The sequence below is a fragment of the Haliaeetus leucocephalus genome, unplaced genomic scaffold (assembly GCF_000737465.1).
Source record: "Haliaeetus leucocephalus isolate CR32 unplaced genomic scaffold, Haliaeetus_leucocephalus-4.0 Scaffold395, whole genome shotgun sequence".
In the NCBI taxonomy this organism is placed as follows: Eukaryota; Metazoa; Chordata; class Aves; order Accipitriformes; family Accipitridae; genus Haliaeetus; species Haliaeetus leucocephalus.
In genome coordinates, this window is record NW_010972831.1 from 1,755,619 (window position 1) to 1,769,284 (window position 13,666).

A 13,666-nucleotide genomic window follows, 5' to 3' on the forward strand; every position below is an offset into this window, starting at 1 on the left:
TGTTCTGTGTCTCAGGCATCGGTCTCCATTAAGTAATAATGAACTGGTGCTTGTTGTGCAGATTTAGACAATGCCTACCTTTTCTCCTTCCGCCGGTTTGTTTTCTCTATTCTGTGGTCTCCCATTCCCTCCTTTGTTTCTTTCTGCCTGTTTTTTTGCAGCTTTGTCACTCAGGTCAACAAGATTCAGGCAATTGATAGCTATAAACTGAAACTGCAAAATGGTGACATGATTGCAATTTGACAGAACTAGTGTTTCCATTCAAAGCAAAGCTGGAACAAATTGGGAAGAGAGAAAACCATATTGGTAATTTGATACATTATTATAAAGATAGCAATCATCCTGTTTTTTAATCTTCAGCATAGCTCATGGGAAAGGTAAAGCCTACTCAAAATGTACAGTAAACACATCTCCCATCATCCTTATGCTATTTTCAGTCCATTTATTGGATAGAAGGACATCAGTTGCCTTTATCAGAGACCATGTAATGCTGTTTACTTTGATAGCCAGAAGGAAATACTTGCTTGAGTAGCTAGGAGAGAATAGGCACATCACCTAGATGCACTTTTAAAGCCAAAAGCATCTAAAGCATTCATTCCCCAAATACATCTCCCACTTGAATACTATGTTACTGCAGAGTCAACGTTTAGCTTTTCTTTTGCACAATGTGCATGTCCTTTACATAGATAAAGGCAAAAGCAAAAATAAGTTGCATTTTTACCCACATTCTATCACTAAATAATGCCTTTTTGTTGTCCATCATAAACCACTGACCAGATGCTACAGGTGCATTTAACAATGTAGGGAAGCGGGATATTATCATATTTGGGTGCTTGTTAGTAAATGTGCTTGGAGGGATATGTAAGCAGCTTGGTAAGAAATAGTGAATTGGAGATTATTGGCCTAGTGGACATATTTATTTTGTTTCATGCCAGTAAATCCTTCAAAAGGCCTTGTAGGATGTTGTCTTATACTCTGTAGTACTAGTTACCAAAGTCAGACTGGGTAGAGGGGACAGATAATTTGGAGAACTTGAGCTTTTCAGCTAAGATTGAAGCAGGTATGGATTTCTCTTCTTTAGTCTGTTATATTTACCCTAATACATGTTCAGGCCACTGGAAAATTATCGTTCTCCACAAGGTAGGAACTGATGGTCTGTTATTGCTGTGGTGGTAAACAATAATTTTCCCTTGATATATGCCTGTGGAGTGACACCTGTACATAAAATTGCTTACTGTACTGTTTTATTTTCAAACGGACTTAAATCTGTTTCACTGAATATAGACTGAGGTAAGTTAAAGAAAAGCATTTTATAGGTACTTACAGCGATGGACGAAGATACAGAGTAAGTTAGTGAGGAAACTAATAGATACCTAGATTTTCCAAATTACTGAGCTCCCCAGCTCTTTCTGCAGTTAAGGAGAAGAAGAGATGCTGAGTGCCTCTTGAAACTCCTAAACATGAATCTGGAATATGTACGTTGCGATAGTAAAAATTATGAACAGTGTCCAATTTTTGAGGTTATTTTTGTTTTAAAGAAAACAAACATACAGAAATATGTGATTTTAGCATTTATGTAGAATGAGGGAAGATTGTTCATTTTGGAGTTGTAACTACTCATAACCTAAAGTAATTTTTCAGGTGTGATATGGTGATTCTAAAAAAACCAAACAACCAAAAAAACCAGCAAAAAACCCCCATGACCTTGCCAGGATATATGTACTGATTTTTATACATTGTAACTCCAGGGACATTATTGAGTAAGTTAAAATACTTGTGTGTATTTTTAGAGGATCTTTAATCAAAGCATAGACAATTCTTCCTGCTGATTCTTCACAGTTTAAAGTATTGCCATTCTGATAAAAAAGAATGACACCTAAGATGCCTGTAGTTAGGGTTTCTAATTTTAGGTAAATTATCTATTTTAACTCCATCAGTAAAAACAAGTAAATTGTTACAGGTGCTGTATTTCCAAAATGCCAAACTATTATTATTTATTTGGCGAAACAGTTATAAACCAGCTTATGTGAGTTGTAGAGCAGCAGAGTTAATCAGTTAAGACTTGGTCTTTAAGGAAGTTCTTATTTCATACTTTGCTATGCATTTTTTTCAAGTCAAATAAAAAATGGCAAGTTCTGTTCTTGTGCCGTGGGAGCAGAGCAGCCTAATTGTGCGTCCGTACACATGTAGCCAGCAGCAGCACTGCATGACCACAGCCTTCAGCCCAGCTTCCTAAGGAAAAGAAGCTTCCATGAGCTTGTGGTCTGTTTTACTGCCAGCCTGCTTGGTGATCAGTTTGCAGTTCATCAGTTCCCCTCCTAAATTAACTTGGAAGCTGATGATTGACTTCAACAGTAATTAACAGCATTAGAAATCACCGGCACAGGGAGCTCTGGTGAATCTTGTAGGAACTGGGATTGGATAGGAAGGACAGACAAAATAATCCATTTGAGTGGTGGGCTGCAGGTTGAGAGAGCAGCAGTTGCCTCTCCACTTGCTGGTTCGTCAGCCATGTATGTGTTGCTGGAAAGCATTCATAATCTGTATTTCCATTTGTGGGCTGGGAGGTAAAGAGATGACATTTAGGGGATAAGGGAGTGATTTAGAAATACTGCAGGAGGAAGTAGCAATGGGGGGCAGCTACAAAGCACAGATGGGAGAGCCGATATTATTACAATAGATACTGTCTAAACAACTTTATAGGAACAATCAATAGGAAACAGTGCTTTATTTGTATTTGGGCTTACGGGAGAATGTGTTATTTTATCCACTGACTCACCTCCATGTAAAGCATCACAGGAAACAGTGTGCAAGCTTTCAGTGTATCTCAGGTAAAACGCCACCGAATCAGGTTTTGTAATAGTGCTGACTTGTTGCTTTATAGTGAGGATTTTGCTCACTGTGGGAATCCTGTAGACTCCAAATCATGAAAATGGGTAAGAATATGCCTGACTCCACCACTTCAGAGGCTGTTGCTTGTTTCCTTCCATCAGGCCAGTGCAAAGCACCTTTTTGGAGCAAGCCGGTATTGACCAAGTCTATTAAATTTTGCACAAATGATAGCTTCTCTGTTTAATTGTGTAACAAATTAACTGGCATCTAATGCTCTGTGAGTAGGCTGCAGAAATGGTCAAGTCCTGGCAACAGGAATAAACACCCAGACAGCAGGGCATGGACCCAGAGCTTTAAAAGTTCCCACCTGCTCTGCAGGGACATGTTCTGAAAGTCAGTGAAGTTCATGGCAGGTGAGAAAGTGTTAGGGTTTACATGTTGGGGAGTAAATTGAACTAAGCTACCATTAGTAAAACAATCACTTCCCAAAACGACTTGCAAAGGATGCTTTAGATTAGGGTTTCTCACAGTGTGGACCACAGACCACTAGTGGAATAAGTGAACAGAGGAGGGGGTCTCTGCATTGTCTGGTATGAGATGCACATTCCTCCTGCTTATGTTGGGATCAAAAAGAAATGATGGGATGGAAAACCTAGGAAACAGTGAGAAACTTGCTTTGTATATGAGGAGAGCAGCTTTCTATTAGAAAAATCTCTAAAGCTTATGTTTGCATCCTTGGGAAACAATGATTTCATCATCAAATCTAACTACAGAGTGTACCCAAAAGAACCAAAATGAGTACAGTTACAGGGAACATAAGGTTTAATAATGATGCTGCCTTAATGTGATTAATAAGACTGCTGATTTCCCACGTCTTATCAGCCGACTATAACACTGTTTTGTATATTTGTTATCTCCATTATGCATTGTAGTATGGGTAGATAAATAGAAATACCATGGAGGCAACAGGAAACAAAACAAAAATAATCAAACATGTTTATCACTAGAGCATTAAAATGGCTGCTGTGGCAGACACCAGATGAATTATGCAATACATAACTTAATTCTCTGGGCCACAGATGTTTCATTTTTCCTGCAAGAAGATGATTGAACCTTGAATGACAGTTTCAGGCAGTCTTTGATTGCTCTGTGGGTCACATGCTTGATATGACCTGCATTTGAGTTGCTTTCTACATGCTGTTGCTTTATAAAACATGTAAAATTGACATCGTGTTGGCTGCTCAAGGCCAAGTCAGGAGTAATTCCATGCTTTCGATACGCTTTGTGTCCAAGTGAGGGAGAGGGAAGGGTGTCTGTGTTTAAATTCTGGTACGTTATTGAATCAACTGAAGTCAGGAGAGGGGAATTGCAGCAAGCTCTTTCAATTTGTAACAGGAGGCACTAGGAAATAGAGAGTTTGCCGCATCTGTGTCATCTTGCATTGTTAGAAAATCCTCAGAGCCGTAGTATTGGATCAGGCAGTGACTCCTGCTACCCAGGGCATAGCACAGTGCAGACTGGCAATGGCCAGGAAGGCAGCTGGAAATATTTGTTTGTCTAAATTGGCTCCTCTGAGCACGAATGTTCGGCATAACCTGAACCTGGAGATTGTGTTCCTCACCCTGAGGACTTGATTCTGCAAATCTGGTGGGTTTGTACTGATACTGGTGCAGTATCTCAATCTCAGAACATTAATGCAGGTGGGATTCGGGCATAAATACATCAAAAATTAAACATCAGAAAGTTCTTTCTGCTTTTCTCCATAGTCTCTAAAGGCAGGTCAAAATGATTGTACCAGAACTGAATTGTGGGGACTCCTCTCTTTGCCTGCCAGTACTAGAACCTGCAGGAACACGAGTCGACAGCTCGTGAGGGTGCGGTCTTCTCACCAGCTCCCTCAGAAGTGGAAACCAATTTTTAGGTCCATCTAAACAAGGTCATTTGTTTCTGCAGATTCAGATGCAAAAATTACCTTGTGTTTCAACAGCCTTCTTTGAACTCCTCAGTGGCCCAAAGGATTGTCTACCAGTGGTCTGAGGTGGGAGGAAGCCCAGAATGATCCAAATCTGGACACTCCTAATTACTGATTTTAACACTAGTCATAGGGCTTTGCAGGGTAAAGCAAAAATACATTGTGAAAGAGGACATGTTTGATCATGAGACCAGGAGAAAAAGGATTTATCGCGTTTGTTTTCCTTTCTGTGATGGGCAGCATGATGGCTGGACACAGAGTTCACAAGAGACCCGTTCTTGTGGAGAGAAAAACACAATGATAGTATGCCAGCTGCTTACATTAAGCGTTCTTTGGTTTGCAAAGTGTGCCAAGGCCATGTGTGTGTAACACTATGGGAATTACAGCTCTGGGGTTCTATGAGTTGATATATTCTGTTACATATAATTCTTTTTTTTTCTCTTTATATTTTATTGAGTGTATCAATTAGTGTCACTCATATCAATTTCTCTCTGTAGAAATGATTAAGAAAACACTGCTGATCTTTAGAAACTCTGCTCCCTAGTGTATCACTGGAATAAAGCTGATTTCTGTTGTGTTTAAAACTTTATAATTGCAAACATGATTTTCTTATCCTTGAAATCCTGACTTAATCCATGAAAGAGAAAACAAAGTGCTGTGCAGTTTTTCTTAGAAAGCAGTTTTTCTACAGACCGAAAGAGGTTTTATACAGGGTCTTTTCCTTCTAACGATCGAGGTGATTCTTGTCTTCTGTTGTCCAAGTATTGCTCAATATCTTGGGCTTTATAAGCAGTTTCTTTAACCTGTATCAATATTTGATGATCACTTGACATCTTTCAAGCGCCTAGGACATCATTTATTTGAAGATCATACCTGCAGCTGGTGCGACTGCATGATCCCAGTACTTACGATACTAACCTGGTGTGCTTAATGAGAAATCTTTGCGTGCGATTTAGTTTATTTTTTCAGCTTGAATCTTATGCAGTGCGCTGCACTGCATGGATGCAAGGCTACCAATGAGAGGAAACAAGAATTAATTCTAATAAAACCAAAAAAACCTGGAAAAGTTAGCACTGAATCTCTGCCCTTTTTGCTAGGGGAGGAACTTGATTTAGTGTAGGATAACTGCAAAGGGGGGTCTGGACAATGTACAGTGGACATTTAACCATTCCTCAGATTAATCCAGATGACGTATTGTGTAATCGCTGGAGCACCTGAAACCAGCGTTTCTTTGATCTCTCAATTTAAAGCCTTCAGTGTTTCACTGCTTAGCAGAGAGGGGATTTTTTCTTCAATTGAGTTCCTAGGAAAGGAAACACCCAATTCATTACTAAAGTTGGTGGATTTATGAATCCCTGAACAGAGAAATTCTTTTACAAGAGGTCTGGATTTATATGACATTGGAAAAAGGATTATCTGATCTGAAGATCTTTAGAGGGTTGCTGTGAAAGAAAATATTAAACTATAGCTCTTGCAATTTGAAAAGTAGATTTGAGAACTTAGTAGTAAAAAGTGTGTGAGTTCTTGGCCTTTGATGTGCTATACTGGTTATGCTGAAATAACTTTTTTTTTTTTCTTTCATTGTACAATCCTTGTGTCTATGACTTTTGGAGGGTTTTTTAGCCATTAAGGTGGATTTATCTAATATGGGTGTTTGGTGGATTAGAATCATTATGAATTCTAAAAATGCCTAAACTATGTGTACAGCAATATTCATAAGATGCAAGAAAAACAGAATAAGTGGATTTTTTTATATTACCTTCTATTGGAAACTTTCTAGCAGCTTAAAAGAAAGTGTTTTGTTCTTCATATGTAGCTAGAAATTAAGCAAGCCAAGTACCATGTGTACCTTGGCATGTTGTCTGAGGTGCAGGGATTAGATGAGGGCATCTACCGGCAGAGCTTAGAAAGAGTCTTGAATTTGGGTAGGAAATTTGTCATCCTTCTTTTTTACTTAAAATGAAATAAAAATAGAATTGAATATTCAAATACTGGAATGCTCTTGTGCCCTGAGTGAGTGCTGTGATCATTGGGCTGCAGGCAATTTTGACGTTGTTTAGTGATCCGAAATTACTTCCTAGACCCAGGAACCTTCCCTGATAAAAATTTTATTGAAACGTGAAAAAAATTCAATGTGCTGCTTTTTTTTGCTTGCCTTTTTTTTTTTTCTTTTTTTGATCCTCTGGCCCTTCTCCTTCTTTTCTTCCTCTCCCAAATGTCCCAAATAACTCTTCCCATTTTGTCTTGTGCTAGCAAAGTACTAGATTATACTGCCTCTAATTTTATGAGGCTAAGATGTTTACTTAATTCAGTCAAAATTTGCTCTGTGACGATCATAGATACATGTTACAAGTAGGATTTTTCTCTTTTCCTTAATTAAACATAAATGCACATTAGTTGATAATGTATGCTTTTAGTTTGAAATTGCCTGTGTAATGTTTTAGTAATTAAAACATTTTAACAAGCCCCAGTGGCTCCATATACCGTTTGCTCTGACCGGTAAACTTATACATGTTTTTAAAGAAAACAAATGTGTGGGAAAAAATGTTGTTTGTTTTTTGCCAAACCAAAATATTAATCTGCCCTGCTAGTGAAGTTTCTTGGCCATGCCACTGACTGCAATTTCAAAAGTGTCATCTGTATTTTTCAGTTCTTCCATGTATAAAGAATCCAACAGCAGTTTCCTTCAAGGTTCAGTAAGTTTGAATGTTTAGGGGGCTGTAGCCACAAGATTTGGCAAACCATTCGCTTGTCATGTTAATAAAAAAGGAATTGTTTCTGCCTCTTTAAGCTAGTGTCTAAATGAAGGAGTTGGATCAACTGGATTTTAATCATAAAGTCCAGATTCTTCTTGCTTGCAAGTGAATAGCTTCATGGTGTTTAGGGGTTTCATCTGATTTAATTTTATTTAGAAAAAGAACTGAGCTTCTTCCATGTTACCCATTCTTGAATTTGCTTGCTTGTTATGCTGTTCCAACCTAATCGGTTATCTTGATCTTAAAAAGAAAATTGAGCCTTTCTGTGGTTTTTATTTCCCATAAGCAATTGAATTGAAAAGTGGGGTGGTTTGTAGGTTTGGTTTTTTTTAACTCCTTAAGTTCTTTTTTTTATAGATGGCATGTTAGCTTTGAGGGCTCTTTCATGACTGGTAAAAGCTTATACCTTGTAAAATCTCTAACTTTTAATGTGTTTTGTTTTTCACTTCAAACACAGTAGCAAGAGAAGAAATAATAGAATATTTCATGGTCATGCTGTTTCAACAGTTCAGATTCTTTTTACTTGGTGATGCTTATTCTGTAGCTCCAAATGCTTGGGCTTAAAATTTTATTTCCAAATTCCTTAGCCTGAAAGTGTTGAAACTTAGAACAAGCTATCTGTAATACAGACAGAAGAACTGTCTTGCTTACATGATTACTTTTCCGCTAACACAGAGATTATAAGGAATTAGATCAGATAAATGATTATACTATCTGTGGAATGAGAAAACCCAGGGTAGATAATATTTGTTCCTGAAAACAGCTTTTACCAATTCTTTTTCTGATTATCTGTTTTAATGTTAAGAAACTATCACCCTTGACAAACCCTGAATAATGTTGGGTTGCAACGTAGAATCTGCTGTAAAACACTGTAAATATCAGTGTATTCTAGAAAAAAGGTGTAATTGTTACTAATTACCCTCATTCACTGTGTCTCTCTGAAGGCAGAACTTTGGGGTTTTTCTCCTTGCCTTCAGCTCTTGGGGTGATGGGGGAATGCAGGCACTCACAAGAGCCCAAGTCATGTGTTGCTTCAGGAACAAAGGAAGTTAAAAGTAAAATCATCAGATCTGTGTCTCTTATAATTGGGTTTAGTTCGCATGGAATGACTTTGGTCAGAAATTTAGGGCCAGTATAGCCACGGATTTGCTAAACTTGGCCATTGTTCCCTTCACGGTTCTCACCAGATTTTCAGTGAAAACCTGCAGAACAAGATGCTGGCAGCCTTGAGCTTGATGGTATTTTGCCTGTCAAATAGTTCCGGTGAAATAAAGAGAAATATTGAAATAGGGAGGGCTGAAAATGAGCAAATGTGGCGGATGGTGAATACATCAAAAATTACCTGTGTGGGACTAATTCAGTCAGCCAAAGTGGAGTTTCCTCGTACCTTGCAGGTTTGAATTCGACACGGTGCTTTGTAAACAATAAATCAATGCAAGTTGTTTCTGTGAGTGCATAAAAGGTGTGAGAACTGTAATTTATTTTATAATAAATACTTCTGCTGAGCAAACAGTGAATGTAGCTATTAGAGACTTTCTCAAATAAGTGATTTTAGACTGCTGAGTACTAGCTACTGATGTGGTAGTTGAGCTTTTAAAATGAAAAGACTGAATTCCTTTTGAAGATTCTTCTGAATGCTGTTGACACTTGTGCTAGGAAAGAATATAGAGTAATTTAATTCATTACTTTACTTAAAGATAACATTTATGGTTGCAGCATTAACCTCCATTGGTGTGCAGACTGCTAGGCTGGAGATGTTTTGCTTGAATTTTTTTGGAGATGTTGCATCCTTCTATTAGGTGTGGGGAGACAGATTGTGTGTGGAAAAGCTACGTAGAAAAAATGTATGAGGGAAAGGGGAGTTCAGGATCAGTCAGCTGGTGTGTCTGGATGCAAGGACAAAGGGACAATTTTGCCCTTGGCTACAGTTTGACACTTCTACTGGATTTAGTCAGAATTATCTGTGCACGCTGAAGGGCAGAAATGTCATTTTTATGGCGTTCTATATCCTCAGTCGCTTTTTTTTGTAATTGGCTTCATATACCAGTGCTGTAATAGAGCTCTTAAATCCTGACCCCAGCTGAAATGGCATACAAATACTGGTATTAATACTTCTGTCCATTTTAAATACAGGATTGTCCTGAGTCTTTCCACCTCATTTTTCAGGCACAGTCCTGTGTTTCAGCCTGTTTTACTGGCAGCCACGCACCTTTCCGCTGGCCTGGGGTGCTCCTCTGCTTTACTGCTCTTGGTATCATCTCCCCTTGGTCCTTTGGCCTCACACATCCCTCTGTTCCTTGTCTTGCTCTGCTGTCTTCATCTGTTTCCCTACCCTTGACTCCCATCCCTTGCTTCTGTGACCTTTAAAGGTGGCTGAGGGTCCTTTGATGGGTCCAGACCCCTTCACAGTTCTGCCTCTTTCTGCTCATCTCTTCTGCATCAGAGTCATCTTCTTTTCTCCAAAAAAAAAGTTTCCTTCGCTGAACTGAAAAACAACCTTTCTGCTCCCAAAGCAGGGCACTTTTCCTCTCCCGGTCCAAGTGTTTTGCACTTCTGAGTCCTTTGCTCTTCTCAGGTTTTGCAGTTTTTCAGACCTTTGGCTGATACCTGGCACCCCCTGTTTGGGAGGAAAGGCAGTGATTTTATTGTTCTCCAAACCCTCCAGAGAAGTGAGTGGAAACTGGATTCGCTTAAGCTGTAGCCGGCATGTTGGGATGGGACATTCCCAGCTCTGATCTGGGAGGCATGTGACACAATCCAGACATCATTTACTGGCTCCATATAACCTGAGGCATTCACACATAAATTCAGCCTGAATGAATAAGCTTATATAAAGAGGATCCTTAAACTATCCTGGCTAAAAATATTTGTAACACGCTGGGAAACTTTTTTTTTTTTTTGTGCGTTAGGATGCTCTCTCCGCTCTTATCTCTGTTACAGATTCATAATGGGGTCACTTGCATGGTCTTAGGGACATCTTTTCCATGTGAAATAGTGTAATTTCTTTACGTGGGTTAGCAAGTATTTTGGGGCTGAAGTCTAAAACAAAAGATATTTCACAACTACAGAGGCTAAAGAGATCGAAAGTGTTAGTGTAGGCTTATGTCAACCTGTCCAGGTGAGTCTTCTGGCTACTCCCTGCACACTTTGAATCCTTATTTGCCCAAGGAGTGATTGTTCAATTCAGTAACTAATGTTTATTATTTATTATTAATTCAGAACGTCATGTGCATGGTATCTTTCCAATGTAAGAGCACATTAGCTTCTCCTGCACAAGAAAACACATGTTAATCTGTTTTCCATTATTGTCCAGAAGATTTTTTCAAATGGCAATTCATGTTGCCCTGACAACATTAAAGGCTGTAATTAAAAATAATTTTCCATTAACTTACATACATACACATTTACTTATTATGATCTTTTACTGCATTTCCCTAAGTGTGCATGCAGGAACCTAAAATGCTGATGAAGAGCAAGTCAATATTCAGTGTAATGATCCAGTGTTGAGTGTGCCAGTACCCTGATGTACTTCAATTAACCATCTTTCCCAGCAACACCTGCACAGAAAAATGGATCTTCTGTGGGATCAGCAGAAAAACAAACCCTGACTTTTCTGCATTGGCAGAGGAAGGGAATTCCAGTATTTCACAGCTTTTACTGATAATGATCTGCTACAGATTAAAAACAAAAAACAGACTTTATAGTGTTGGCAGATTGCAAAAGGACTTGCTGGTTAAAGCTGCTGTTCATAGGAGATGAGGATAGTGTTTATTGCTTCCATATGGTCCAGAGATATAAGACAGGCATAATGTCTTGGGAGAAGTAATATGTCTTATTATACTGATACAGAATATACTTTTAGGTCTGTAGGCCCTTTTCCTGGTACCTTTCACAGGTGAGAGCATGTGTGTGAAATATTTGCCCATGATTCAGCATGATGATAAAAAAAGATTGCTTAAGGATTGGGTCCATTTGTGTGAACGAAGTCTTAGAAATGCTGGGGTTTTTAAAGGGTCAGGGCTGATAGCTGCCACCTAATACACGTATGTGAAGCATCTGTTTTTCCTTGACTACCTGTATAGTTTCCAACCCTTCGATTTTCCTGTTCAGCTTTGTAGCGTGCATTGAGAGCCTGAGTCTAAATTTAGAGTTTCATAAATTTGTGTCAAAAAACTCTTATCTGCATAATGTAAAATTAAATTTCTTGGTCTCTTTGACCTTCTGATATTTTTATTCTAGCCAAATTTAGAACCAAACTTCTAGGCACACTGGAACAGAAGAGTAACAGGCCACTTTCATGTACGTGTATACAAGTAGTTGACTGAAGAACTGTAGCCTTTGACTTCGCCATAATCATCACTTGTGAAGCACAGTTACATGTAGGAAAGATGACACTGCCCTTCTGCAGAAGGTTGGGGAGTAAGATCTTCAAAGATCTGATGAATATGCTCAAATATCAATACACTTATTTCATTGCAAAAAGGGAACAGGCAAAGGAATTGGAGACTTGCAAACCAGTCCGCAGAGCTGAAACCCAAGAGGATTTCACCAGTCAGAAGACTAGCTGATCAGTCTTACTTTGTCCTTTTAAAAAAATATTGAAAATTGATGATGTTTGTATGAATGTTGCAATTGTACTGTGCATGAGCTCCTATAGCAGGCATTCTTCATGTGATAACAGTACTTCTGCTCTCTTGTTCTCCCAGGGCTGATGAAATCGAGATGATCATGACAGACCTTGAAAGAGCAAATCAGGTAGGATTTTAAATGAGTCCCCCATAAAATTCTAAGTGTGACTGATTTTTTTGTTTCTTCTCTTTTGGATTTCATGACAGTTCTTTTATATGCACTTAGCAGTCATAACTGTGTAGAGTAAGAAAATATGCAAATTCAGAGAAAAATACAGCTCTTTAGGGATACTCTGTAAGGATCGTATGCGCAGCAGAGTAGCGCTTGCCATGTATTTACCTTCTAATAATTTAAACTTAAGTTTCCCACTATAGTTATTCTTGGGTTTATGTTTCTGAATCCATCATGTTGGCCCCTACTCGGACGTGCAGGTAACTGCCTGAATTAAAGGGCCTCTGCCCTGCAGCAGTGGCAGGGCTGCCAGCAGCCTGACCTGGGGAGGCCTGACCTTCTGCTGCGGCTCTAGCTTTTGTGGACTTTTCTTTTTCCTTCCTTTTCTGTTATGTTTTTAGCGTATTAATTTTTAGCAAGGGTTGGATCAGACTGTGCCATGCAGGAGAACAAAGAAATTGTAATTTGTTCCTGCAGATCCTAATTTGGTAGACTGTGAAATGTCCCTCCCACGTTCCCTCACAGTGCACACACTCCCGAGAAAGTGGCACAATCGTATGGAACTTTTTAAAATACAAAGTTTTAAAAAAACCAAACCCAACACCCAAGCAAGTGCTCTTGTGGTCCAGTCTGTACTTTGAGTGACTGTTTCAGGTGATGAAGGAGATGTGTGTGGACATGCAGGATTCACAGGTGATATATGCAACGGGTGATGGTTTCACAGAGGGAAACCTCAACCAGGCATTTGCTTATCAGTGAACCTTCATTAATCCCTCTGTCAGGTAAAATCAGAGATTACAGATCTTAAGTCTCTCAGGTTATGGTTTTATAATCCAGTTTAAGCTTACCTAAGAGCAGCTCTCTTCCAAGAAGAATACTTGCACCTCCTTTCCCGCCATGTGGTCCTGCTGCATGCCTCATGCTGTCGGTAGTGGTTGTGGAGCCGCACCATGAGCCAGACCAGGTCACTGATCCTGTTGAAAACTAACCCTGCCTCCAGCTGCTGCTTTGTTTTGTCTTTTTCCTTTTGCCAGACCGGCTTTCAGCCCCCGCACCCAGGAGCTGAGAAGTATAGCAAGTATACTGTCCCTTACATTAGTTCTTTATAAATTAGAAAAATACTAATGAAGCAGAAGGCAGATTTGTAAGTTGTTGTGTTGATTATTTAGTCAGTAAAAGAAATTGAGGTTTGCACAGTAGGTTTTCAGTTCTGTCAAAGAACTTTTGTAGATAGCATTAAATATTTATGAAAGTGCTAGTAATTATTTGAAAATCTGTAGACTTTTTAGAAATGATGTAGGTGTTA

At 39.0% G+C, this 13,666-nt stretch overlaps 1 protein-coding gene across 1 annotated transcript in view; it reads left to right on the top strand.

The window, feature by feature from the left end:
* Window positions 1-13,666, top strand: part of CUX1 (cut-like homeobox 1) — a 204,359-nt gene that overhangs the window by 123,074 nt on the left and 67,619 nt on the right. Inside the window, exon 9 of the mRNA XM_010573901.1 lies at window positions 12,267-12,315. Within this exon, the coding sequence (XP_010572203.1) occupies window positions 12,267-12,315 (49 nt within the window). The remainder of the gene's footprint in view (window positions 1-12,266; window positions 12,316-13,666) is intronic.